Genomic DNA, 27,779 nt, shown 5'->3' on the forward strand with positions numbered 1-27,779 from the left:
TATCAATATGAGAAATAGGGGGAAATCACCCAAGTATATCAGCTCTTTTAATGTTTCTATGTTCATTGTACTCTTTTTTTTTTTTTACACATATGCGAAGAGTCCCTTCTTTCTGTAACTTATCTTGTAAGGGCTGATGTATTATTCTCATTCTGGTTGGAGGTGCCTCACAGACTTTTTCTGTTAAGAACAAAAATAATTGGCTCTTCTGGCTCTCTGTTGGAAAAATGGGCACAAAATGCCTTTTCTATACTTACAGCATTTTCTCTTCATGGTCTTTTCAAAACTAGAGATAACAGTATTACATAACATATTCAAAGTGCCAAAATAAGTACTACCAAAGGAAGATATCTCCCAAATTTGGCTATCAGAGCTTAGTAGAAAAGATGGGAGGGACTTAGCGTTTGTCTTAGTAGAGAAAAGATATTTAATCATTTCAGCAGAAATGCTTTGTGTTTTTGGCTTGTGGAAGGAATGGAGGGACCACAGTGGTCAGTATATTGTTTTTGTTTTGATCTGTTTTTGATAGGTGTTAGTGGAAGATAAAATGGAACCGGATTGTCACATGCTTTGGAGGTCATTGGATGGTATGGGGAATTGTGGAAAGATTGTCAGAGAATGTACATGTAACATTATTTTTAAAAGGTTACTTTGGAAATGATGTTTACTTGGAGTGGGAAGAGGCTGGAGTCAGATAAAAATCTTGTAATAGCTGAAGTTTCAGATAATAATGTCCTAGACGGGGGTGATAGTGGAAATGAGTAGTTGGATGGCTGAGTTCCTTTTGGTTCATTATCACCACCAGTTCTCTGTGATCTTTACCTACTCCAGTTTGGGAAACTTGGGTATTAATAATTTTTCTTTAGTGGTCTGCTTAGTCCCATCCTTTTCTTTTCTGAGATTTGCTTTAGGGGGAAATCCACTATCCATTTAGCTCTGGAAAGTTCTTATGGATCTTGTTTTATTGGGTATCAGATAGATATTTAATTGAAAACCTCCCCTCCTCTCCCCTCTCCTCCCCTTTCTTGCTTTCTTCACTAAACTACAATCAGCCGGTGTTGCAAATTCTCATTCCTTTCTGTAGAATTAGGATTTTCTGTTTTTTAAATTTCTCTTTGCACAGAGCAGTATATGAAAGTGGCTATCATCCTGACTCAGTACATCTCTTAAACAAAAATGGCCCCCAAGGATGTCCAGTTATCCACCCCACCTCAGTCTTGGAGAATTGGCAGTTAGTGGGTGGGGCAGAACTCTAGGTCTCAGGAAGGTTTTTTGAGACGTTTTTGTGGAAAGTCTTGGGTCAAGGGGAGAGATGAGAGCCAACAGTGGGTGTTCTATCCTCTGTCTTCCTGGGGAAATCCAAATCCCAAAGGTTTTCTGAAGAGAGGCATCTCTCTCAGTGACATAGGTGTGGAGGTGCCCAGACCTACTGCCTGGATATAAGGCTGAGGAAGAGAAAGGACAGGGTTAAACAGTGATATCTCAGACCCAAGGCAGAGGAGTGAAATGCATGTGGGGGAGAGAAGGGGACTGATAGAACCCAGAGGCCCAAGTCATAAATTCCACCCCGTCTCCAGTTCTGAGCAGAACTCTCTTTCCCAAGAATAGAATGAAGTTTTAGTTCAGGGACTGGCTTTGCTCCAGGGCACAGAGAGGACAAGCCAGGCAGAGATCCCACAAGTAGTGAAGGTGGAGAGTTAAGGTATCAGACAAAGAGTTGGACACTCCCACAGTGAACACTCACAGACAACAGTTTTGAAGCTATAAGCCAGAATCAGGTTAAAAAATGCAGCTGTGTCTGAAATACAGAATTATATAGGCCCTCTCCAGTAAAATTTAAATCACTGCTTCTTCCACTCTGTCCCCTGCCTATGAGCTGTTCCTAAGCTTTTTTCCAAGGCTGGAGGCCAGGGCAGTAAGAAGGAATGGAAGAAAATACTGAGGCCAGCCAGCAGGGCTGCATCCGATACTTGATATGCCTTTCCCCACCCCCATGCATTCTACAGAAAAGAATTCTCTCTCCCTCTTCTTCCTGAATGTATGGATTGTTGGGATGAAGGCAAGATAAAAGCAAAGGGAGGAAAACACTCAGCACATTCTTTCTCCTGCTTTGATCTGAAGTGTAGCCGCAGCCAAGGGGCATAGAAGTGGAGGAGAAAATAGGGGGACAGGAGAGCATGGGAGCATAATCCAGTTGAGAAGGGAAGAGGGTGCTTTCCCTGGCCTTTGTCCAAATCTGAGAGCTTTACCCACAGAACTGCAAAAAAGAGTGAGAAGGAACGGGAAGTATATATGGGTTTGGGGGCTGGGGGGCAACCAGAGGCAAGATGGAGATTTAAGGATCCCTGTAAAACCCGAGATGACCCTGAAAAGCATCATTTGAGGGACTGGATGAGAAGCCACAGCAGACATGTGGATTTTTTGAGGGGGTGAGGAGCCAGGAACAGTGGGGTCTTCACCGAAGGAGTGACCACTTGATCTGGTCTTTGGCTGACTGCAGCACCTGAGACTTGGTCTGCTCTGTAAGGAGGAAATCTTCTCCCCTACTGCCACCTGTTGTGCTACTTGCTGGGGATTGCTTTATAGGATCACCCCTCCATCTATGATTTCATCCACAGCCAAGAAGGGCCCCTCCATGTTCTCCAGCAGAGCTCGCTTTTCTACATTTTTCCTCAGCATCTGGCTCATTGAGTTGAAGAGGCTGTTCAGAACAACCATGAGCATTAGCTCATTTTCATAGGAGCTGCCAATCATAGAAATAGAGATCGATACTGCTTTTGTATACCACTGTCAGGCCTTTCAAGAGGGCAATTTCACTGTCAGTCCGAAGGGTCTTGTTGAAAATGTTCTTCTCAAAGGCCTTTTGCTCCTTGACACTGGGGTAGGTGTCATCATAGCACTTGGCAAAAAGTTGATCTCCGTCATGGTCCAGAATTGGGATGGCTTTGACAGTATACAGGGAGGGTTCCAAAATCAGCGTATCCCTGCAGCTGGTGCCGATGTCTTCTGTATGTTTAATTAAAGAGTTAGATTTACTTTTTTCCTGTGTTCTGTCGATTAGTTTAAAACACATTTCTAATTGTATGAATTTATCTTTTGTTTTCTGGTAACTTTGTTAACCTGACCTAAACTGAGAAGGCACGTGAAACAGCTCTACAAATCATTAATGCAAATCTATTTTAGCTGTTTGATGTGAATTCAGAGCATATGATATGTGCTTAGTCTTTATTGTGATATATTAAGTCTCTTTTTGTCTTCCACCGTAAGAAGGTGATGAAGTATAAAACTTGACATCTATAGAATATGGATGTTGACTCTGGAGAGTCACCATTTTAGTAAAGTGGATTAACTTTGGCATTCTCCTTTTATTTTATGGCCACACCACATGGCATGTGAGATCTTAGTTCCCTGACCAGGGATTGAACCCATGCTCCTTGCATTGAAAGGGTGGAGTCTTAACCACTGGACCACCAGGGAAGCCCCTTGGCATTTTCTAGAGCTGTTTCTACTCAAAATGTTAATGTTGGTTAAAATGAAATCATTAAATCTTTTGTGGAAAAAAATTATTTACCCTTTTCCATGGTTTTTGTTTTCATTTTAGCCAAGATATTTGCTGAAGTTTGAACAAATTTACCTCTCCAAGCCTACTCATTGGGAAAGAGATGGTGCTCCTTCACCAATGATGCCAAATGAGGCCAGATTAAGAAATCTCACGTAAGAAAGATATTTCTTTTCTAGCAGCTGAAGAAATAAAACTCAGAAAATAAAATTTTAGCCCGTTGAGTGTTAGCAAATACCTTACTATTACCTTGTGATCTACTTTTATTTTCAAAGGTACTCTGCTCCACTGTATGTTGATATAACAAAAACAGTCATTAAAGAAGGCGAAGAACAACTTCAGACACAGCATCAGAAAACTTTTATAGGGAAAATTCCAATTATGTTGCGTTCAACTTACTGCCTATTGAATGGCTTAACAGATCGTGATCTTTGTGAGTTAAATGAATGCCCCTTGGATCCTGGTGGCTACTTCATTATTAATGGATCAGAAAAGGTATAGTAGCATTATTTTTAAAAGTGAAAGCTGAAATTAAAAAGTAAAGTTTTGTATAATAATCTGGGAGTAGCAGTTAAATTATTAAGGAGGTAACAGCTGAATTTATATTAAACCAAAACTTTGCTTAGCTGTATATATTGGGTTGACCAACCCAATAATACACACTAGAAATTTGGTCAGTTTGAGCTTATATGTGTCTGTGAAGCATTTATGCAAAATGGAGTTTGTAAAGTTCAAGAATTGATGTTTCAGTGAGCCTATACAGTCAGATTAAATTAAGATGCAGCTTTCAGTCTTCTTTCTAATTCAAAGACCTTGTGTGTTTTATGGCGGTAATTTTTATTGTCCATATAGGTTCTGATTGCTCAAGAGAAAATGGCAACAAACACAGTCTATGTGTTTGCCAAAAAGGATTCTAAATATGCCTACACAGGAGAGTGTAGATCATGTCTGGAGAATTCTTCTCGACCCACCAGTACTATCTGGGTTAGCATGCTTGCAAGAGGAGGACAGGTATGGGTTATTATATGATATTGTTTGGGTTTCTTCCTTTTGGTCTAGTTTTGTAAGTTACCAGGCTGCATGCTTAGTCAAAAAGTTTTTCTGGAGCATATTATCAGTGTTGTGTGATAGGCATTTTATTATTTACTTATTTTGCTGTGTAACAAATTACTCCAGTAGCAACATTTGTCATCTCACAGTTTCTGGATGTGGATTAGCTGGGTCCTCTGGTCACAGGACTGCAATTGAGGTGTCTGGGCTGCAGTCACCATCATAAGGCTCATTTGCATGGTTGTCAGCAAGATTCAGTTCCTTGCCTCATGGCCCCCCTCCATACAGACCCTGACAACATGGCAGCTTACTTGTCAGAGAGAGTCATTGAGCAGAACCATAGAGCATATGAGCAAGTTGGAAATCACCATCTTTTATACCGTAATCTTGGAAGTGCAACATCCTATTATTTTTGCCATGTTCTTTTTGTTAGATGCAAGTTAGTACATGCAGTCTATACTCAGGGGGACTACACAAGGCAGTAATAGTAGGCAGGGATCATTGGGCACCATCTTAGAAGCCACCTACCATAGGCATGTTATTTATAATAATGTAATCTAATAATAGCATTTCTTGACTATTTGCTATATGCCAGTTGTTCAGATTGCTTGATTTAATCTTTGCAACTATACTGGAAATTTGTTGTAATTATTTAATTTCATGCACATTTTTGTTAAAATTTTTAAAGTAAGTCTTATATGCACATTAAAATAGTTCAGAAAAGTACAGAAAAGGGTACACTATAAAAATTACTCTTCCTTTGACCCCTAGATCTCTTCCCTAAGAAGCAGCTGCTTTTGATAATTTCTCATGAATCCATCCAGAAATATTCTTAATTCAAAAAATACAAATGGAAGCATATCATACACAGTTTGAACATTGCTGATATCTTTTAAAAACATGTTTAGATGAGCAGTTGATCATTGTTTCTGAGCTGTGATTTTCCATATAGATAGATATAGCATAATTTATTGAGCCATTTCCCTTGTGATGGATGTTTAGGTTTCCAGTCCTGTGCTCTTATAAACAGTTATGCGGAGTCTCATGTCACTTTAATCAGTTTTATAAAGAAGAACTTGAACATTAGAGAGATTTAGGTGCCTGAAGTTAAAATTCCACATGGAATAGGTGTTTTAAAGAATTAAAATCGTTTTTACTCGTGAATGGGGGTAGAAAGGGGCCCAACTGCAAGTGTTTGGAAAAGATCCTCAGGTGATTGTGATGTGCATTCTTTGTTGATAAGCATTGGCCTGGATTATGGAGGCAAAAGTAGGAACACAGTATATTAAGAGAGATTATCATAGCAGCTGTGGGAAGAATGAATGAATTAGAGGCAAAGAAAGGAAAATCATCTGGATTTAATGATAAGTTTGATATAATATGGGAATGAGTCAATTAAGATTCTGTGGTTCTACCCTGAGGTCCTAGATAAAATGGAGAACTTCCAAGCATTGATTTTTAGAGAGAACCTAGTGAGTTCATTTTTAGACAAAAGATTTTGGGTGGTGCATGATGTAGGCATTCTGTTTTAATGTTTTGCTTATTCAGAAAAAAATTATTTGTGTATTTATTTATTGGCTGTGTTGGGTCTTCGTTGCTGCACACAGGCTTTCTCTAGTTGCTGCGAGGAGGGGCTACTCTTCATTGTGGTGTGCGGGCTTCTCATTGTGGTGGCTTCTTTTGTTGCGGAGCATGGGCTCAATAGTTGTGGCTCATGGGCTCTAGAGCACAGGCTCAGTGGTTGTGGCACACAGGCTTAGTTGCTCCTTGGCATGTGGGATCTTCCCGGAGCAGGGCTTGGACCCGTGTCCCCTGAATTGGCAGGAGGATTCTTAAGCACTGTGCCACCTAGGAAGTCCCCAGAAAAAATTTTTTTGAAGAAACAAATAATAGACTGAATGGAATAATTGGTATCTAATTCGAAAGAATGAAATGGCAATTGGAGACATGACAGTTGAGGGTACAGGAAAAAGATCAAGATGAAAATTTGCGTATCCTTTATTTAAAGTTGATACTGAACATCTGTGAGATGGGGTAAAGTTTCTAAGGAAGGAGGTCTGAAGTAGGAGAAGGAAGACAATAGAAACTATTAGATGGACCATGATAATGTAGGGTTATAAGGCCAAGAGAAGATAGTTTTATATTGAAGGAAAAAAATTTGATTAAAACTGAGAAACCAGGTGTTTGTATGCCAGCATAAGCTAGTAACTTTTATTTCTGTACGTGTGGTAATTAGAGAGAAATTGGAAAAGAGAAGTTTATGTGAGAGGAGGCTGTTTATTAATTTTGAAACGTTATTTGTACATGGAGATACCTCACAGACCAACTCAGAGTTAATATTTATTTTTCATTTTGTGGTTTCTCCACATTTGTCTATCCATATTCTCTTTTATTTTCCCCTCATTTCTTTCTTCCAAAGTTTTTAACCTTTTTGGTTGGGGGAAAGGACTAGGGGGTCTGTGTTCATATTCTTTTGCAGCCAAAGGTCATTTCTAAATACAGTCTTGGGGAATTTTAGAGGATCTTGGCAGACAGAAAGTAGAGAATGGAAGTTCTCGCAGGTCCAAATGACCAGCCTGTCCATCAAATGAGTAAACCTGTTGTAGTGGTTTTTGAAAAGTAGCTGTAGGACATTCCTTAGAGTATGAGAGGCATGCTTCTTTTGAAATGCATACAATAAATATGTATATAAAATGGTTCTTGTGATGTTTACATATGGCTGTAATCTCTATCATCATACTCTAATGATTTTTTATTTTTCTAGGGTGCAAAAAAGAGTGCTATTGGTCAGCGCATTGTGGCAACCCTACCATATATCAAGCAAGAAGTTCCCATCATTATTGTGTTCAGAGCATTAGGTTTTGTGTCTGACAGAGATATTTTAGAGCATATTATTTATGATTTTGAAGATCCAGAGATGATGGAAATGGTAATGTGCAAGCAAAATGTATTCATAATGTTTTTCAAGAGCTTTAAAGTTACTGGCTGTTGCTAATCCTGAAACACAGTAGAAAGCTGCTCTGAAGATCAGTTTAGCTGTTGCAAACCCCATGCTATTTACTGTGTAGTGAAAGCCTTCAGCTCTGCCTTGGCTGCTTCCTTGACAGTTCTCTACAAAATCGACATGAAAACTAGAAGCAGCCAAAGTTCAATGACAGCAGCAAGAAGAAACAGTAGTAAGGAAAATCATAAAAGCATACTAGTGTGATGCAGTTTAGTAAAAAGGGAAAATGAGTAGTTGCTATCGTCTTTTTTTAAAAATTTTTTTATTTTGAAATCATTTCAAACTTACAGAAAAGTTGCAAATAACTCCTGTATATTCTACACCTGTATTCAGTAGTTGTTATCTTTGCCACATTTGCTTTAGGATTCTCTTTTATCTATATATACACATTGTTTTTTTTTTCTGGATCATTTGAGAGTAAGTTTTAGGCATCATGCCCTTTGCTCCTAAATACTTCAGAGTTTTCAGTGTATGTTTCCTAAGAATCAGGATATTTGCTCACATGATCATAGTACTACAATTTGTAAATTTGGTACTTTGGTGCAACATACTGTTAACTTGAAGATCTTATTCAGGTTTTTGCCAGTGATTCTGATAATGTCCTTAAAGACATTTTTTTTTCCTGGTTCAAAATCCAATCCAGGATCATGTATTGCATCTTGTTTTTATGTCTCTTTAGTCTCTTTTAATCTTCCCTTGTCTTTTTCCTTAGTGTTTCTTAACACTGAAGTTTTTGGAGAGGATAGACCATTTATTTTGTAGAATATCCTTCAGTTTGAGTTTTTCTGATATTTCGTTATGATTAGATTCAATTTATGCATTTTTTTGGCAGGACAAATATAGAGATAACATTGTGTGCTTCCCAGGGGAACACATCAGGAGTCACATGATGTCATTTTGTCCCATTATTGGTAATGTTAATTTCACAGTGGCATCTGTTAGGTTCTTCCATTGTAAAGTTGTTATTTTTGTGGGAAGGTTTGTTGAATCTAGATAAATATGCATTTCTTTATCAGTCTTTTCCATTGATGATCCTTGTCTAAGGAGTAGTTGATATTCTTAAAGTTGTCCTGAATTATCAGAGTCTTTTAAGACTACAGAAAAATAAGGTAAAATACAAGCTCAACATTGGTTACAAAGTTAGAAAGTGGAGTATATTTTAGTTATTAAAGTATTTATTGATATGGTTACATGACAAAAGTGGTTTCTTAAATCGAGGCTGAAAACAAAATGGCACATTTATTCATTTGAGGCTTAGTAAATTTTGCGTGTTAAACTTCTCTAAATTGATTTTAGATATTTGAAAGGGACTTTTTTAAAGCTATTGTTCATTAAAATGTAAAAAACAAATAAAACACCTCCAAAACCTACTGTGCTCTGTTATAATGGAATTATTTGTAATTTACTGGAAAGTATAATTGTCTGTGCTGATGAGTGGATTTTTTTGAGAGGTCCCTAGATCTCTAAGGTGTTTTCAAGTTCTAAGATTTTGTGATTCCTTGAATTTCTAAAAATATTTGCATATTCAGTTATGTTCATAGGGATATTTAACATATTATAAATTGATTTAACATATTATAAATTGCCTTATTTTAAAGTAAAGATAGGGATTTGAAAATAATTTTTATTTAAATTAACTGATAGGTTAAACCTTCTCTCGATGAAGCTTTTGTCATCCAAGAACAGAATGTTGCACTAAATTTCATTGGTTCAAGAGGAGCAAAGCCTGGTGTCACCAAGGAGAAAAGAATTAAATATGCAAAAGAAGTATTACAGAAAGAAATGCTCCCTCATGTTGGCGTCAGTGATTTTTGTGAGACCAAGAAAGCCTATTTCTTAGGGTACGTCATATTTCACTGTTTTAAGTTCTTTTCAAGCTATGGTTGAGATAAAGTTTTTCTTAAAGCTAAAAATGTCAAAATTGATGTTTTTAATATATAAGTTTAAGAAAAGCCAAAACGTGCTTTTTTCTTTTTTTTTTTCCTTTTTTACTTCTTTTTTTATAGGTACATGGTTCATAGGTTGCTGCTAGCAGCTTTGGGTAGAAGAGAATTAGATGACAGAGATCACTATGGAAACAAAAGATTGGACCTTGCTGGACCACTGCTTGCATTCTTATTTAGAGGGTAAGGAATTATAGAATGATATTGTTAAAAGTAGAGAGATTTCACTTTAGATTGGTTATTGCACATGAGATGCTAAACTATCTTGGCATCCATATCGGGTACTTATGAAGTTAGCTACATTCTTTGCCACTTGCCTAGTTTAGTTTTATTGATATTTCATATCTGAGAATTTCAAAATTGTGAGGATGTTTATTACTGGTTTACATTTTCTTTATTCCTCTCTACTTTTACAAAGCATTTGAGAAAGCTGAATTATTACCTTGATTTTCTAAGTGCTGATATTGGAATTTTTATTAGTTCTGCATTACAGTTTATAAAAACACAAAAGCTGGAGGGAAATCTTTCAAAATATTAGTGGTTGTGTCAGTATTGGGGTTATATGTGATTTTATTTTATTCTTGATATATTTTTATATTTTCCATATTTATATAATAAACATATAATACTTTTATAATTAAAAAACTTATTTGTAAAAATAATGTAGACAATTTAATACAGAAATAATATTAGCAATATTTTATATATGTTCTATTATTTATTATGTTGTTAGTGTTATTCAACCTGTTTTGTTATCACCCCACTAAGGGGCCTCTTTTGACTGTTTTCCCCTAATTGCTTTGCTTGTGTAGGTTTATGTACTATATGTGCATCTGTACCCCCCCCTTTTTTTTTTGCATCTGTGCTTTTTATATAAAAAGTAATAACACCTCCCTCCCTCTACCTCAACCACTTTTCGCCCCCTTGTGGGCAAGATTGTCCTTTTAAGAATGCATATTGCAGACCTTTATATGTTTAAAACATTTTATTGGGCAGAATGTTTAAGAATTTGCTTAAAGAAGTACGGATCTATGCACAGAAGTTCATTGATCGAGGAAAGGATTTTAACTTGGAGTTGGCAATTAAAACAAGGATAATATCTGATGGCCTAAAGTATTCTTTAGCTACTGGAAACTGGGGTGACCAAAAGAAAGCTCATCAAGCTAGAGCTGGAGTATCTCAGGTAAGGATGTTAACTGTGACTACAGGTTTGATAAGAAAATGTTATGGAACTAATAGAATCTTTCATTCATTGAATATAAATTATTTTGCCTTTTTTTTCTTGGTCAGAGATAAAAGTACATGGGGGCTTTTGAATTATGAAAGTGGAATTTTTCTTAAGTTAGCTATTAGCATTAGTAAGAGAGATTTAAAAGTTTTGACTTGCATCAAGATATTTAATAAATTCGAATAGCTTCTTGGGAGGTGAGAGTCCGTATTTGTGAAATTTGTACGTCTTAAAAGCTCTGTATTAGAAGCTGATACCCAGATAATAAATGGGCATTCCCTTCCTTTCTTGCAAAATGTAATACTACTAACACTGATTTCTGTATGTTGGCCTGTTATATGTACAGTGATTGTAATAGCTACTCTCAGAAGGAGTAATGGGGGAAAACTTTTACAAGAATTTCTCATTAGGTACTTTATTTTTTTGTAATTTTCATATAAGATTGAAAATTTATAGTGGATATGTCTAGCTTTATGAAGGACCTCTCCCACTCTTTTGCTTTTTCTTTAAACTAGCCTATACCAGTATCACCTGATTAATCTGGCATTCAGACACCAACTTTAAGCTCTGATTCCTAGAAATCTAGATGCCTTAAATTCTGGAAGGATGCTCCTAGCCCAGTTAAATTTCTAGTTCCTTTTAGTTTAGTAAGGATTTGTTGAGTCTACTTGGTGGGTTTTTTGTTTTTTTTTTAATATTTATTTATTTATTTATTTATTTATATTTATTTATTTGGCTGCGCTGGGTCTTAGTTGCAGTATGTGGGATTTTCGTTGCCATGTGTGGGGTCTTCATTGCGGCATGCGAAATCTTTAATTGTAGCATGTGGACTCTTAGTTGCGGCATGTGGAATCTAGTTCCCTGACCAGGGTTTGAACCTGGGCCCCCTGCATTGGGAGCGCAGAGTTTTAACTGCTGGACCACCAGAGAAGTCCCTCTACTTGGTGTTTGTGATGGTGTGTTCACAAGGTTAAATGACATACTCTTCCAGCCCTCAAGGAGCTCACCATCTATTAGAGGAACCATTCATCCATGTATAGCTCACTGTGCCTTGAGCTGAATTATGATAAATGCCATCCTGCCAATTCAGTTCAGTGTATGGTTACTGGGACTTAAGATGTGCCAGGCACTCTGTCACACATTGGAGATACAAAAATGAATAAAACATGATCCCTGATCTTCAGTAGTTTACAGTCTGTACTCATAGATGTAAACAGATATTATAACATGATTCAGTGAGTATGACAGCTATGCACACCTGCTCTATGGGAGTGCTGGATAAAGGCATTTAGCACTGAGTGAAAAGAAGTTTGTTTGTTTTTTTTAATAAATTTATTTATTTATTTTTGACTGCGTTGGATCTTTGTTGCTGCATGCAGGCTTTCTCTAGTTGTGGTGAGTGTGGGCTACTCTTTGTTGCGATGCGTGGGCATCTCAGTGTAGTGGCTTCTCGTTGCAGAGCATGGGCTTTAGGTGGACGGGCTTCAGTAGTTGCAGCACACAGGCTCAGTAGTTATGGCTCACTGGCTCTAGAGCGCAGGCTCAGTAGTTGTGGCGCATGGGTGGGCTTAGTTGCTCTGTGGCATGTGGGATCTTCCTGGACCAGGGATTCAACCTGTGTCCCCTGCATTGGCAGGCGGGTTCTTAACCACTGTGCCACCAAGGAAGTCCCAAAAGAAGTGTTTTCTTTAGGAGGTGACACTTGAGCTGAATCTTGACAGGTAGTTGGAAAGTAGCCCAAGCCTTAGAGGAGGGAGAACCAGTAGCTCACAGGAAACTGGAGAAAACTCAATATTCTGAACAGTGGGACAGGGAGGAAAGAGCATGTGTATGTGGGAGGAGCTAGAGCATTCTCGGATTTTCAGATCAAAGTGGGAGAGTTAGGAAGATGGGGTTAGAGTGGGGAGCTGGAACACCTCATAGAGGGGAGTGACATGTTCATGTTTGCTTTATAGGTATATTCATAGTAACTGGCAGTGTGGAGAAAGATTTGAGAAGAGCAGAGTTGGTGGCAGAAAGATTGCTGCCAACAGGCTCAGTGAGAAATAATTAGGGCCTGCACTAGAGCAGTTTTGTAGAGGTAGAGAGTGGAGCCAAATTTGGGAAATATTAGGAAGTAAGTTTTGTAAGACTTTGTGATTGATTAGTTGAATGATGGAAAACTCCATAGAGTAGAGAGAAGAGAACAGTTCTTCCTGGAGGTAGATCAGATGTCTTCCTCAGAAGTGGTAACATTTCACCAGGCAGAACAGAATGGGGAAGTGCATTCCATTCTGTGGCAGGAGCCTGGTCAAAGCTGTGGAGGTGAAAGGGTGTTTGGCATTGTGGATGGAGTACAGGAGTTCTGGAGACTACTGGTGGGGAAAGGTCATCTGGGACTTCACTGAGAAGAGCTTTAGTGTCATGCTCCTCTAGTTGGTGGGAACTGTTTATTATTTTTTAATTCGGTGAGTGATGTGGACTTATCTATATCTGTGTTTTAATAATTCTGGTAACTGAGGAGGGTAGATTGGAGAGGACATTGCAGGGACTTTTGAGCTGATGACAGTAGTCTAGGTAAGAGAAAAGGGTCTGGTTTATTGCTGTGACATTGGGAATGGAGGGTTTGGCTTTTTGAGAAGGTTTGAAAATAGAGTTAACAGGGTATGTTTATTGATGTGTGAAAGGAGGAAGTCAGAGATAAAAATATCTTAGATTTCTAGATTGGGAGATAAATGGAAGCGTGATGCCGTTAATCATGATAGGGGGCTTGGGAAGAGGAAGGAGGATGGGTTGTTGTAGGGCTGGGGAAAGTGGTGATTTGTTATTAGGTACCTTGAGCTTGTGTTGCTTGGTTTATATCCCTGTAAGTATTACCTTACTTATAAGTATTACCTTGCTTAGTGTTCTATAAGTATTGAATCTCTGTGTTGGATTCAGAGGCCTCAGCCTGTAAAAAGTTCTGGGATGGATTAGCGATGTCTGCTATGGTCAAAGGAATGTGAATTGGTAGCATATAACACTTACTGAGTGCCTAATGTGTGCCAAGTACTGTTCTAGGTACTGGGATACAACAGAGAACGAAACATAAAAAATCCCCACCCTTGTGGAGCTAACATCCTAGTGGTTGGAGATAGAGCATAAACACAACATTTATGTGGTATGTTGGAACTATATGTCATATATTTGCCATCCCTGCTGTAAGGGTCAGTCAAGTTACAGGGGTGCATAAGATTATAAAGGGCAGGACAGAGACAGGAAGGATGGGGACATTTCTACACTGAGTGGATTATGTGTAAAAATATGACTTTGCCTCATTCTAGTATTTGCCAAAAATGTGGTACGTGTGAGTAACAGAAATGCCCAAACTTTAAAGATTTGCTGTTGTTTTCTAGGTATTAAACCGCCTGACTTTTGCCTCTACTCTTTCTCACCTGCGTCGTTTAAATTCTCCCATTGGTAGAGATGGCAAGCTAGCAAAACCAAGACAGTTGCATAATACATTATGGGGAATGGTGTGTCCTGCTGAGACCCCAGAGGTAATACATTAGAATTCATGTTCAAGACAAAAAGTCCAGCTGTAATCATGTAGGGTATAATTACTTTTATAAGTAATTTTTAATTGTAATTACTTATGATTTTGTTTAATTATGTAATATAGTTTAAAAGTAAGATATTATAATTTTGTTCTTAGGAAGTAAGAGTACATTCTGAAATCAAATTGGAGGAAAAATGTTTTTGGAAAAGAATTTTGATAGGCATGTTAAATCATTATGAGTAATACGTACTTATTTGTTCCAAGGGCCATGCTGTAGGACTTGTGAAGAATTTAGCCTTGATGGCTTATATTTCAGTTGGATCTCAACCTTCTCCAATTCTGGAATTTTTAGAAGAATGGAGTATGGAAAATTTAGAAGAAATTTCTCCTGCGGCTATTGCTGAGTATGTATAGACACAATTTAAAAAAAAAAAGAACTTGTTAATCTTTGGTTATAGCTTGTTATAGGGTTACTAAGTGCAAAATGCTTTTTTGGTTTTGCATTTTAGTGCAACCAAGATTTTTGTTAATGGCTGCTGGGTTGGAATACATAAAGATCCTGAACAACTTATGAACACTCTGCGGAAATTGCGGCGTCAGATGGACATCATCGTGTCAGAAGTAAGAGTCTTTAATTAATTGAGGATGTGATTTCTGGAATTTCCAAACAAGTTATCAGACTAGTGAAAGTAATCTTTGCATTGGTATATTTCTTGAACTGCTTTCCTTTGAATTGGAAAGTATACTTTCAAAAGTCTAGGTGATATTTTGAGCTAGATTTAATTATAAGGTATTGCTTGCTTTAATGCCTTAGATATAGGTATCTAAAATTTTGACATGTAATTTGTTACTAAATTATATTTTGGAATTCAGATTACACTTTAAAGTTAAAAATTCTTTGTAGAATCTTTTTGTAAAGCTGAAAACAATGTTTTTGAACAGGTAATGAACATCACTGATTTCTCCTTTGTTGAAATCCCAAGATTCATTCATGAACTGTGATACACTTCTGTTTGATTCTTTTATATTTAGGTGGATATTGAAGTGCTCTGGGACTAGGATGGGGTTTTTTTTTTTTCAATCATGAAATTACCATATGAGCTTTATTCCTCCCCAAATTTGGGCTTTTGCTTTTAGTGTACTGTATTGAGGGCTGGGCTCAGGCTTTTGATTTCCCCAAATGTGCACCTTCGGGTCTGTGTAGGTGAAAGTGGGGTTGGAGAGAAACTGTAACACACTTAAGCTGGCCTCCTGTCTACATAGCAGAGCAGAGAATTGAGGTTTGGCTGCTCCAGACCTTCCGCTAGTAGGCAGACCCTGGGTCTTGACCCAGGCGTATTCATAGCTTGAAGAAGTCAGGAATAGCATGCTTCACTTGATGGTGGGCAGGGCTAAGAACCAAAATTGGCTGTGTTTTTTATGATTGAGAACTTTGTTAATGCCATATATTTCTGCTGAGAGCTACCTTTAGGTTTTCTGTTTTTTCTAGGATAAAATAAAATTCTTCATGCTGTTTTAGGCCTTTTTACCCTTCTATTGGCCCATTCCCTCAGCCTGGAATGCCTGTGCTCCATGTCACTCATGCCTCAAAAACGGGTAACAGGGAGAAGGGTTCTTATTACTTTTTGTAGGTAAATCTCACTAGTTGTGCAAAACTTTAGTGTTAATTCTCATCTCTTTCAGGATACTTCACCTGACCCTCCCCCAGTTTGATTTACATCAGAGGTTGGCAAACATTTAAAAGGATCACATATTAAATATTTTAGTCTTTGTTTACCTTACAGTGTCTGTTGTGTATTCACCACTGCTATTGTAGTAAAAATTAGCCATAGACAATACATAAATCAGTAAAACTTTATTAAAAAAAAATAGACAGCAGGTGAGGGCAGATTTGACCTGCAGGCTCTTCACTGAGCCCCTGATTTAGATCTATCTCTATTGACTGTATGTAGCATATTTTCCTTAAATAACTTCTGACAGAATGTTTATGCCAGATAGTAACTATTGATTTAATTGCCTACCTCATTCACTAAACTATTAACTTCTCAGAGGCAGGGAACATCTCTTAATATAACTTTGTATTTTCAGTTTTGAGCATGGTGCCTGACATGTAGTATCTGACACTGAGTCAGAGTGTTTGTTTAAAGTATAAATGGACCCTGTGTCCTTGGACTAGGCTCTTTAATCTCCTATTGTAGAGTGTTGTTGGAAGCCTCTTAGTGGGAAAATTGTATATATTTTTCAGGAGTCTAGTACTCTTTCTTTTCCTTCATATTTTCTAATAATCAGAGATCTTCATTTTACCCATTTTTAACTTTAGCGTTGTGTTGGACCTGTCAGGCTTTCCTGTAATAGTCCTCTCAAGAACACCTATTTCCTTTGGAACACAAGATATTATTTGGCCTTTGAGGAGACACAGCTCTGTTTATGTCTTCCTGTTAAGACAATAGAGCTATATTCTGTTAGCTATGTTGTAGTATAATATTCTATATTCTATTAGGAATTCTTTAAGGATTCAAGGTAAGCATTTGAAAACGCCACTCATGGTGCTTTTGCTCACATACAGTGTTTTCATCTCACATTGTTTTCTAAGAAGGACGGGAAGTGAGCTGAGAATGTGGGACATTTTCCTTTTCTTGGATTTTGACTCTTTACTCTGGGAGAACTTGGTGTTTTTGATCAAGCATTTATGATTTACTATTGTTTTAAAACTGAGTAATCCAAACCTTTCCTTTCCTTTCTTAAATAAACCCAGTCTCTTCTTCCTCCCTCCCTTCCTTCCTTCTTTCCTGTCTTAGTTCCCCCACCAGGGATTGAACCTGGGCCCTGGCAGTGGTTAGTGGATTCCTAACCACGGGACTACCAGGCAATTCCCCGCCCAATCTTTTCTTTCTTTTTTTTTTAATTAATTACTTTATTTGCTTTTCTTTGTTCCAGTCTTTTCTTTAATAAAGGTATCCAGATGTGATTTTACTTTTTAAAAGTACCTTTGTTTAGAAATACCAATCTGTTTTTCCATTTCCCAACTTATTGGCAGTTCATTTCTTAGTTGACTTTTAAGATTATTTATTCGATCTAGATAATTCACTGGAGATTCTTATTTGTTTACTTCTTGACTTCTTTTTATATTGGCAGTTCAAATTCTATAGTGCTTTTAATATTATGTTCTTTATTGTAAGATTTCCCAAAATATTTTTGGTATTTTCTAGGAACATATTTTCTAGCACTGTCCAGTAGAAATATAATGTAAGTTACATATGCGATTTACATTTTTCTAGTTGTCATGTTAAAAAAGAAAAAAAAAAAAGGGAATTCCTTGGCAGCCAAGTGGTTAGTACTCTGCACTTACACTGCCAAGGGCGTGGTTTCAAGTCCTTGTTGGGAAACTAAGATCCTGCCAGCCACGTGGTGTGCCCAAAAAAAAAAAAAGAAATAGAGGAAAATAATTTAAATATATTTTATTTGAATGATACATCAGAAATGTTACAATTTCAACATATAATCAATGGAAAATTATTAATGATAAATTTTATTGTATTTTGTACTACCTTTGAAATCCAATGAGTAGTTTATACTTACAGCATATCTCTTTTCAGAATGGCCACATTTCAAGTGCTCAGTAGTATTAGATAGCTAGACTATAAACTGTTTGTCTGATAGGTGATTGTGAGAAGTCAAGCTTATTACTGGGAAAGCCTGATCAAGGCAGAGTGGTATAGGGCTGGATATTGAAAGGTTACACAGTGAAGTATAATTATCAAAGAGGCAAATAAGAAATTGTCATAAACTAGTGTTTGTGATAGCAAAAATATTTTTTCTTCATTTTAATTTATTTTGCATGACATTATTACCAGATGTTGTTCAGCTCTATAATTACCAAGGTTAGATATTTATCCTATTTAAAATTTTAAGTTATACCTTGGTCTTTGTATATTGAGCAATGATAAACTAAGATCTGTTAATTTTATTTGATAATTTATTAATCTTATTGATAGCCTTAATGATACAGAGAAAATAAAAGTTCATGAGACTGTTTTGTCTTTTTATGTATAGGTTTCTATGATCAGAGATATTCGAGAGAGGGAGATTCGGATCTATACAGATGCAGGCCGTATTTGTAGACCACTTCTGATTGTGGAAAAACAAAAGCTACTTTTGAAGAAGAGACACATTGATCAGTTAAAAGAGAGAGAATATAACAATTACAGGTAAGAACATGTAGTTAGAAAAAAAGTTAGGTATAATTCACATGCCCTAAAATTAAGCATTTTAAAGTATGTAGTTCAGTGCTTTTTAGTATAGTCACAAGATTGTGCAACTATTACCTCAATCTAATTGCAGAATATTTTCATTGACCCTAAAAAGAAACTCTGTACTCATTAACAGTCACATTTGTTTTTTTGTAATTTTTGTTATCAAGTAAGAGACTTTAGGGTTTTATTTAAGCATAAAAGTCTTTGTGACATGGTAAAGACTATCTCTGCTACTAATAAGAAATAACCTATGTAGGACTCTGTGCTTCCACTGCAGGGGGCATGGTTTTGATCCCTGGTCAGGGAGCTAGGATCCTGCATGCTGTATGGCAAGGCCAAAAAAAAAAGAAAAAGAAAAAGAAAAAGAAATAACCTATGTAATATAAATAATGTATATAATATATATAACATAATATGAACAATATGATAACTTAATAAAAGGAATCTTTTACAATTCATTATTAGTGATATATGAATGTATATATTTTTATTGTAAAAAAAATTTAAAAAATAGGTGTAATAAAAATATATGAAAGCCCCCATTGCACACTCTCCTTTGCAAAAGTAGATACTGTTACCAGTTGGGCTATATGTTCTTCTAGACCTTATTTTTTGTTTTTGTATACTCACCCTGACTGCACAAGTAGGTTCTTTAGATCAGAACAGAGCAAAACAAACTAACAGTAGTTATGGAGCCGTACTTTATGTGTATTGTTCAGTAACTTTTTTTTTCATTGTTAACAATAATTATGTATTTTGGGACACTTTCTATGTGAGTACATACAGCTATAGGAATACTCTTTATTAAGGAGAAGCTTAGTTAATTAAAATAGTTCAGGAAGTAAGGAAAGTAAATGAATTCTTCTTTTTTAGTTGGCAGGATCTTGTGGCCAGTGGGGTAGTAGAATATATTGATACTCTAGAAGAAGAAACAGTGATGCTTGCAATGACCCCAGATGATTTACAGGAGAAAGAAGTAGCTTATTGTTCCACATATACACACTGTGAGATTCATCCATCTATGATTCTTGGTGTCTGTGCATCTATTATTCCTTTTCCTGATCATAACCAGGTTGGTAGCAGTTTTTAATGCTTCGTGAGGAATTGGGAATAGAATAAAAATTAGAGATTAGTCTGTAGTTTCTTCCGGTAGAAAAGCCTTTTAGTGTAAAGACTATGAACTATAGCATTTAATATGTTTATTCGTGTGTTTGACTCTTAGGAGCCATAATTGATTATTCCAAATGGTTATCACTTATCTTTCAGAAAAAATAGGAACTTTACCAATAGTATTTCTGATTTATGAAGTACCCTGTAGAGTCTATTTATTTAGAAGTAATTAAATTTTCACTGACTCTGCTTTTCATTTCTACCTTTAGTCCCCTAGAAACACATACCAGTCTGCTATGGGTAAGCAGGCTATGGGAGTTTATATCACCAACTTTCATGTTCGTATGGATACATTGGCCCATGTTTTGTATTATCCTCAAAAACCTCTTGTGACTACACGGTCTATGGAATATCTACGATTTAGAGAGCTGCCAGCAGGTATGTTCAGTTTTGCTCTACATTTTTTAAGAGCCTGCCATGCTTAAGGCATTTTTTTTTTTTTGAGTTATCACATTGCCTTTTTTTTGTTTGCTTGAGTTACTACATTGCCTTTTTTTTTAAGAACTTTTATTGAGATACAATTGACATACAATAAACTGCATATATTTAAAGTGTACAATTTTATATATTTTTTCTTATTAGTAATGTATATATGGCAGTCCCCAGTCTCCCAATTCATTCCCCCCACCCCTGCTTTCCCCACTTGGTGTCCATATGTTTGTTCTCTATATCTGTGGTCTCTATTTCTGTTAAGGCACTTTTGGGGGTTCTTTGGATGGTTAATGAAATGCATATGACACAGTCTCTATTCTCATAGAATTTTTTATGTGGTGGGAAAACATGAGCGCAATTAAATAAAAAGATAGATATGTGTAAAGTGTTATGATGGAGGTATAGATTCCTTTGGAAGCACAGAGTGAAAGAAATGATTGATTCCTGTTGGAATTTAGAGCCAATTTCATGGGGGAGGTAGCATTTTGGACTAAAGTTGATGAAAGGGTATTTGAACTTGAGAGATGATTTGAACAAGGTCCTGGATGCATGAAGGCAACGGTTGGTATTTATGTTGGTTTAGTATGGGTGGAGTAGAAATGCAAGAGAATGATACTGGGTCTCATAGTGTGGAGATAGCAGGTTGAATTTTATTTTGAGAATGAAGACCTATCCAGCCTTTTTGAACAAGGAAGTAATACAATTAGAAGTTTATTTTAGAATATCATTCTGGCAGTCACGGAAAGGGTAGATTAGAGTCAGACGATATTAAGTAGGGAGATACCTTAGAGGTTCTTGCAGTGGTCTAAGTGAGAAATGGTAAGATCCTTATTAAGAAGTGAAAAAGCATAAAGGCGCGAGACACCTGTTAGAATACACTGATAAGACTTAATTACTGATTTGTTGTAGAGTGATGAAGAGAGGGAAGAAGGGAATTGGAAATGCTGTTGGTGTTCCTGGTGTGGGTGATCAAGGGGAGAGATACTATTAATAATATTGGGAGCACATTAGAAGAAAGAAGAGGTTTTGTTTATTTTTTAAAATTAATTTTTATTGGAGAATAGTTGATTTACAATGTTGTGTTAGTTTCTGTTGTACAACAAAGTGAGTCAGTTATACATATATCTACTCTTTTTCAGATTGAAAGAAGAGGTTTTAGAGGTAAGATAGTAAGATTTGAAATTGCTGCCAAAACATCTCAGGAATGATTCTCCAACAGTGAATTGCAAATGTGGTTAGAAAGAAGGTCAAATCAAGAGCTGTGAAGTTTTTGATATATTAATGATAATTATAGATTACTGTGAAATTGCTGAGGGAAAATTCAGAGTGAGAATAAAGCCACATACAGCCAGAACTTCAGGCACCAGGGAAAGAAATCAGGAGAGAGATTTGAGACGTAGCTTATAAGGAGAAGAATCAGGAATTTGCAGGAAGAGATTCTCAAGGAGACTGGGCAACAGGTGAAATGGTGCAGAGAAGTCTGAAGGGTATCAGAGTGTTGAATATAAAGGAGACAGCATAGTTCTTTGGCACAATTGTTGTCTTCTCGTATTATTAGCAGGATTTTGGCTTTGACCATGGGTAATATTATTTACTTAGTAAAGTTTGGCTTGTAAATAGTGGCGGTTTTAAATTATTTACTATAATTGGAGATCTAATATTTTGATAGCAAATTCGCACAGGTTAGAATGATTTACTTTCAAAATCTTCCACAAGGGGTTACTCTTGTCTAGAAAAACAAAGTCTGTTATGTTGTCTACAGTATGCTCATATCTTTGGGCTGTCCTTGCAAGTGCTCTGTTTTCTTCAACATTTAGATAATAGTTTCTTTATGGCTAGAGAAGAAAGGAAACATGTAAAGGATTGGATTTGAAATAGAATGTTCATTTGGCACTGATACGAAGTGGTGAGGGCATGGCTCGTAGGGACTACATGCCTTTCAGTTCTGTTATTGCTTCATGCCTTAATCTTGTTATCTATCTATATTTAAAAAACTTTATTTTGAGATAATTTCAAGCTTACAGAAAAGTTGTAAGACTGTTACATAGAACTCCTATATACTATTTATCCACATTTCCTAGTTCACATTTTCCACGTTTGCCTTATTCTTTCCCTTTCTGTTTCTTCTTGAACCATTTGGAAGTAAGTTGCAGACGTGAAGCCACATCACTTCAGTGTTGTATGTTTCCTAAAAACAAAGACATTCTCCACAGTACAGCCATCAACATCAGGGAGTTAACACTGATACCCATCTAGTCAGCAGTCCCCAGTTCAGATTTTGCCAGTTGTCCTCATAATGTCCTTTATAGGTCTAGGATCTAATCCAGGATTGTGCATGTCTCTTTAGTCTCTGTAATCTGGAACAGTTCTTTAGTTTTTGCTTGTCTGTATGACCTTCACATTTTTGAAGAGTCTAGTCAAATTGCTTTATATATTGCCTCTCAGTTTGGGTTTGACTGTTGTTTTCCCATGATTTATGTTCAGGTTATGAATTTTTGGCAGGACTAGTGTAAAAGCAGTGGTATATTCTCAGGGCTCTTCATGTTTTATAACAGATACTTTTTTAAAGTTACTAATATTGATTGAGCAGTTTGTGTGAAATACCACCCGAGGCGCTTTACATGTTATTTTTTTTTTTTAAGAATTTTATTGAGATATAATTGATATGCAATAAACTGCGTACATTTAAAGTGTACAGTTTGATTTTTTTCTTATTAGTAACTTATATCTGGCAATCCCAATCTCCCAATTTATCCCCCCACCCCAGCCGCTTTCCCTCCTTGGTGTCCATATTGTTTGTTTTCTACATCTATGTCTCTATTTCTGCCATGCAAACCGGTAATCTGTACCATTTTTCTAGATTCCGCATATATGCGTTAATATACGATATTTGTTTTTCTCTTTCTGACTTACTTCACTCTGTATGACAGTCTAGATCTATCCATGTCTCTACAAATGACACAATTTCGTTCCATTTTATGGCTGAGTAATATTACATTGTATATATGTACCACATCTTCTTTATCCATTCATATGTTGATGGACATTTAGGTTGCTTCCATGACCTGGCTATTGTAAATAGTGCTGCAGTGAACATTGGGGGTGCATGCATCTTTTTGAGTTGTGGTTTTCTCTGGGTATATGCCCAGCAGTGGGATTGCTGGGTCATATGGTAGTTCTGCTTTTAGTTTTTTAAGGAACCTCCATACTGTTCTCCGTAGTGGCTGTTTCAATGTATATGCTCACCAACAGTGCAAGAGGGTTCCCTTTTCTCCATACCCTCTCCAGCATTTATTGTTTGTAGATTTTCTGATGATGCCCATTTTAACCGGTGTGAGGTGATACCTCATGGTAGTTTTGATTTGCATTTCTCTAATAATTAGTGATGTTGAGCAGCTTTTCTTGTGCCTCTTGGCCATCTGTATGTCTTCTTTGGCGAAATGCCTATTTAGGTCTTCTGCCCATTTTTTGATTGGGTTGTTTGTGTTTTTGATATTGAGCTGCATGGACTGTTTATATATTTTGGAGATTAATCCTTTGTTGATTCATTTGCAAATATTTTCTCTGATTCTGTGGGTTATCTTTTTGTCTTGTTTATAGTTTCCTTTGCTGTGCAAAAACTTTTAAGTTTCATTAGGTCCCACTTATTTTTGTTTTTATTTCCATTACTCTGGAAGGTGGGTCAAAAAAAATCTTGCTGTGACTTATGTCAAAGAGTGTTCTTCCTTTGTTTTCCTCTAAGAGTTTTATAGTGTCTAGCTTTACATTTAGGTCTTTAATCCATTTTGAGTTTATTTTTGTGTATGGTGTTAGGGAGTGTTCTAATTTCATACTTTTACATGTAGCTGACCAGTTTTCCCAGCACCACTTATTGAAGAACCTGTCTGTTCTCCATTGTGTGTCCTTGCCTCCATTGTCATAGATTAGTTGACCATAGTTTATCTCTGGGCTTTCTGTCCTGTTCCACTGATCTATATTTCTATCTTTTTGTGCCTATACCATATCGTCTTGATTATTGTAGCCTTGTAGTATAGTCTGAAGTCAGGGAGTCTGATTTCTCCAGCTGCATTTTTTTCCCCTCAAGATTGCTTTGGTTATTTGGGGGTCTTTTGTGTCTCCATACAGATTTTAGGATTTTTTGTTCTAATTCTGTAAAAAGATGCCATTGGTAATTTGATAGGGGTTGCATTGAATCTATAGGTTGCTTTGGGTAGTATAGTCATTTTCACAATATTGATTCTTCCAATCCAAGAACATGGTGTATCTCTCCATCTGTCTGTGTCATCTTTGATTTCTTTCATCAGTGTCTTATAGTTTTCTGAGTACAGGTCTTTTACCTCCTTAGTTAGGTTTATTCCTAGGTATTTTTGGAGTGTAATTGCTTTACACTGTTGTGCCAGTTTCTGCTATACAACAGAGTGAATCAGCTGTATTTATACATATATCTGCATATCCCCTCCCTCCTGTGACTCCTTCCCACCATCCCTATATTCCTAGGTATTTTATTCTTTTTGTTGCAGTAGTGAATGGGATTGTTTCCTTAATTTCTCTTTCTGATCTTTCATTGTTAGTGTATAGAAATGCAACAGATTTCTGTGTGTTAATTTTGTATCCTGCAACTTTACCAAATTCATTGATTAGCTTAAGTAGTTTTCTGGTGGCATCTTTAGGATTTTCTATGTATGGTATCATGTCATCTGCGAACAGGGACAGTTTGACTTCTTCTTTTCCAATTTGGATTCCTTTGATTTCTTTTTCTTCTCTGATTGCTGTGGCAAGGACTTCCAAAACTATGTTGAATAGTAGCAGTGAGAGTGGACATCCTTGTCTTTTTCCTGATCTTAGAGGGAATGCTTTCAGTTTTTCAGCATTGAGAATGATGTTTGCTGTGGGTTTGTCCTATATGGCCTTTATTATATTGAGGTAGGTTCCCTCTATGCCTACTTTCTGGAGAGTTTTTATCAAAAATGGGTATTGAATTTTGTCGAAAGCTTTTTCTGCATCTATTGAGATGATCATATGGCTTTTATTCTTTAATTTGTTAATATGGTGTATCACACCGATTGATTTGCATATATTGAAGAATCCTTGCATCCCTGGGATAAACCCCACTTGATCATGGTGTATGATCCTTTTAATGTGTTGTTGGATTCTGTTTGCTGGTATTTTGTTGAGGATTTTTGCATCTGTATTCATCAGTGATATTAGTGTATAATTTTCTTTCTTTTGTAGAATATTTGTCTGGTTTTGGTATCAGGGTGATGGTGGCCTCAGAGAATAAGTTTGGGAGTGTTTCTTCCTCTGCAGTTTTTCGGAAGAATTTGAGAAAGATAAATGTTAGCTCTTCCCTAAATGTTTGATAGAATTCACCTGTGAAGTCATCTGGTCCTGAACTTTTGTTTGCTGAAAGATTTTTAATCACAGTTTCAACTTCATAACTTGTGATTGGTCTGTTCATATTTTCTATTTCTTCCTGATTCAGTCTTAGAAGGTTAAACCTTTCCAAGCATTTGTCCATTTCTTCTAGGTTGTCCATTTTATTGGCGTATAGTTGCTTGTAGTAGTCTCTTATGATGCTTTTTATTTCTGCAGTGTCTGTTGTGCCTTTTGTTTCATTTCTAATTTTATTGATTTGAGTCTTCTCCCTCTTTTTCTTGATGAGTTTATCAATTTTGTTTATCTTCTCAAAGAACCAGCTTTTAGTTTTATTGATCTTTGCTATTGTTTTTTTTGTTTCTATTTCATTTATTTCTGTTCTGATCTGTATGGGTTTGTTTTCGTAGATCTTTTTCTTCTCTTGTGTTTCCCACTTAGAGAAGTTCCTTTAGCATTTCTTGTAGGGCTGGTTGGGTGGTGCTGAATTCTCTTAGCTGTTGCTTGTCTGTAAAGCTTTTGATTTCTCCATCGAATCTGAATGAGATCCTTGCTGGGTAGAGTATTCTTGGTTGTAGGTTCTTCCCTTTCATCACTTTAAATATATTGTGCCACTCCTGGCTTGCAGGGTTTCTGCTGAGAAATCAGCTGTTAACCTTATGGCAGTTCCCTTGTGTGGTATTTGTCATTTTTCCCTTGTTGCTTTTAATAATTTTTCTATGTCTTTAATTTTTGTCAGTTTAACTTGTCTTGTGGTGTTTCTCCTTAGGTTTATCCTGCCTGGGACTCTGCACTTCCTGGACTTGGGTGGCTGTTTCCTTTCTCATGTTAGTGAAGTTTTCAACTATAATCTCTTCCAGTATATTCTTGGGTCCTTTCTCTCTCTCTCTTCTTCTTCTGGGACCCCTATAATGTGTTGGTGTGTTTAATGTTGTCCCAGAGGTCTTTTAAGATGTCTTCATTTCTTTTCATTCTTTTTTCTTTATTCTGTTCCGTGGCAGTAATTTCCATCATTCTGTCTTCCAGGTCACTTATCTGTTCTTCTGCCTCAGTTATTCTGCTATTGATTCCTTCTAGTTTATTTTTCATTTTAGTTATTGTATTGGTTATTTCTGTTTGTTCTTTAATTCTTCTAGGTCTTTTTTAAACATTTCTTGAATCGTTTCCATCTTTGCATGCAGTCTTTTTCTGAGGTCCTGGAACATCTTCATCATCATTATTCTGAATTCTTTTTCTGGAAGGTGGCCTATCTCCACTTCATTTAGTTGTTTTTCTGGGGTTTTATCTTGTTCCTTCATCTGGTACAAAGTCCTCTGCCTTTTCATTTTGTGTATCTTTCTGTGGCTGTGGTTTTTGTTCCACGGGCTGCAGGATTATAGTTACTCTAGCTACTTCTGTCTGCCCTCTGATGGATGAGGCTATCTAAGAGGCTTGTGCATGCTTCCTGATGTGGGGAACTGGTGGTGGGTAGAGCTGGGTGTTGCTCTGGTGGGCAATGCTCAGTAAAACTTTAATCCAGTTGTCTGCTGATGGGTGGGGCTGAGTTCCCTCCCTGTTGGTTGTTTGACCTGAGGTGACCCAGCACTGAAGCTTACAGGCTGTTTGGTGGGGCTCATGGCAGACTCTGGGAGGGCTCCCTCCAATGAGTACTTCCCAGAACTTCTGCTGTCAGTGTCCTTGTCCCCGTGGTGAGTCACAGCCATCCCCTGCCTCTACAGGGACCGTCCAACACTAGCAGGTAGGTCTGGTTCAGTCTCCTGTGGAGTCACTGCTCCTTCCCCCGGGTCCTGGTGTGCACATTGCTTTGTGTGTGTACCCTCCAAGAGTGTGTGTACCCTCCAAGAGTGGAGTTTCTGTTTCCCCCAGTGCTGTGGAAGTCCTGCAGTCAAATCCTGCTGGCCTTCAAAGTCTGATTCTCTGGGGATTCCTCCTCCCATTGCCGGACCCCCAGGTTGGGAAGCCTGACGTGGGGCTCAGAACCCTCCCTCCAGTGGGTGGACTTCTGTGGTATAATTGTTCTCCAGTTTGTGAGTCGCCCACCCATCAGTTCTGGGATTTGATTTTATCGCAGTTGCAGCCCTCCTACCATCTCATTGCGGTTTCTCCTTTGTCTTTGGATGTGGGGTATCTTTTTTGGTGAGTTCCAGTGTCTTCCTGTCGATGATTGTTCAGCAGTTAGTTGTGATTCCAGTGCTCTTGTAAGAGGGAGTGAGCACATGTCCTTCTACTCTGCCATCTTGAACCCATCTC

At 37.1% G+C, this 27,779-nt stretch overlaps 1 protein-coding gene and 1 pseudogene across 2 annotated transcripts in view; one reads left to right on the top strand and one right to left on the bottom strand.

The window, feature by feature from the left end:
• Window positions 1-27,779, top strand: part of LOC130848278 (DNA-directed RNA polymerase II subunit RPB2) — a 53,883-nt gene that overhangs the window by 13,266 nt on the left and 12,838 nt on the right. The window contains exons 4-16 of one of the 2 annotated variants that reach the window (XM_057726556.1): window positions 3,602-3,714; window positions 3,835-4,054; window positions 4,412-4,570; window positions 7,374-7,538; window positions 9,258-9,454; window positions 9,620-9,739; window positions 10,553-10,739; window positions 14,159-14,302; window positions 14,566-14,705; window positions 14,811-14,922; window positions 18,355-18,509; window positions 19,428-19,626; window positions 19,934-20,102. In XM_057726556.1, the coding sequence (XP_057582539.1) occupies window positions 3,602-3,714; window positions 3,835-4,054; window positions 4,412-4,570; window positions 7,374-7,538; window positions 9,258-9,454; window positions 9,620-9,739; window positions 10,553-10,739; window positions 14,159-14,302; window positions 14,566-14,705; window positions 14,811-14,922; window positions 18,355-18,509; window positions 19,428-19,626; window positions 19,934-20,102 (2,080 nt within the window). The remainder of the gene's footprint in view (window positions 1-3,601; window positions 3,715-3,834; window positions 4,055-4,411; window positions 4,571-7,373; window positions 7,539-9,257; window positions 9,455-9,619; window positions 9,740-10,552; window positions 10,740-14,158; window positions 14,303-14,565; window positions 14,706-14,810; window positions 14,923-18,354; window positions 18,510-19,427; window positions 19,627-19,933; window positions 20,103-27,779) is intronic. The other variant, XM_057726557.1, reaches the window with a different exon arrangement.
• Window positions 2,456-3,073, bottom strand: LOC130847965 (coatomer subunit zeta-1-like; annotated as a pseudogene).

The sequence above is a fragment of the Hippopotamus amphibius genome, chromosome 3, assembly GCF_030028045.1.
Source record: "Hippopotamus amphibius kiboko isolate mHipAmp2 chromosome 3, mHipAmp2.hap2, whole genome shotgun sequence".
NCBI lineage: Eukaryota > Metazoa > Chordata > Mammalia > Artiodactyla > Hippopotamidae > Hippopotamus > Hippopotamus amphibius.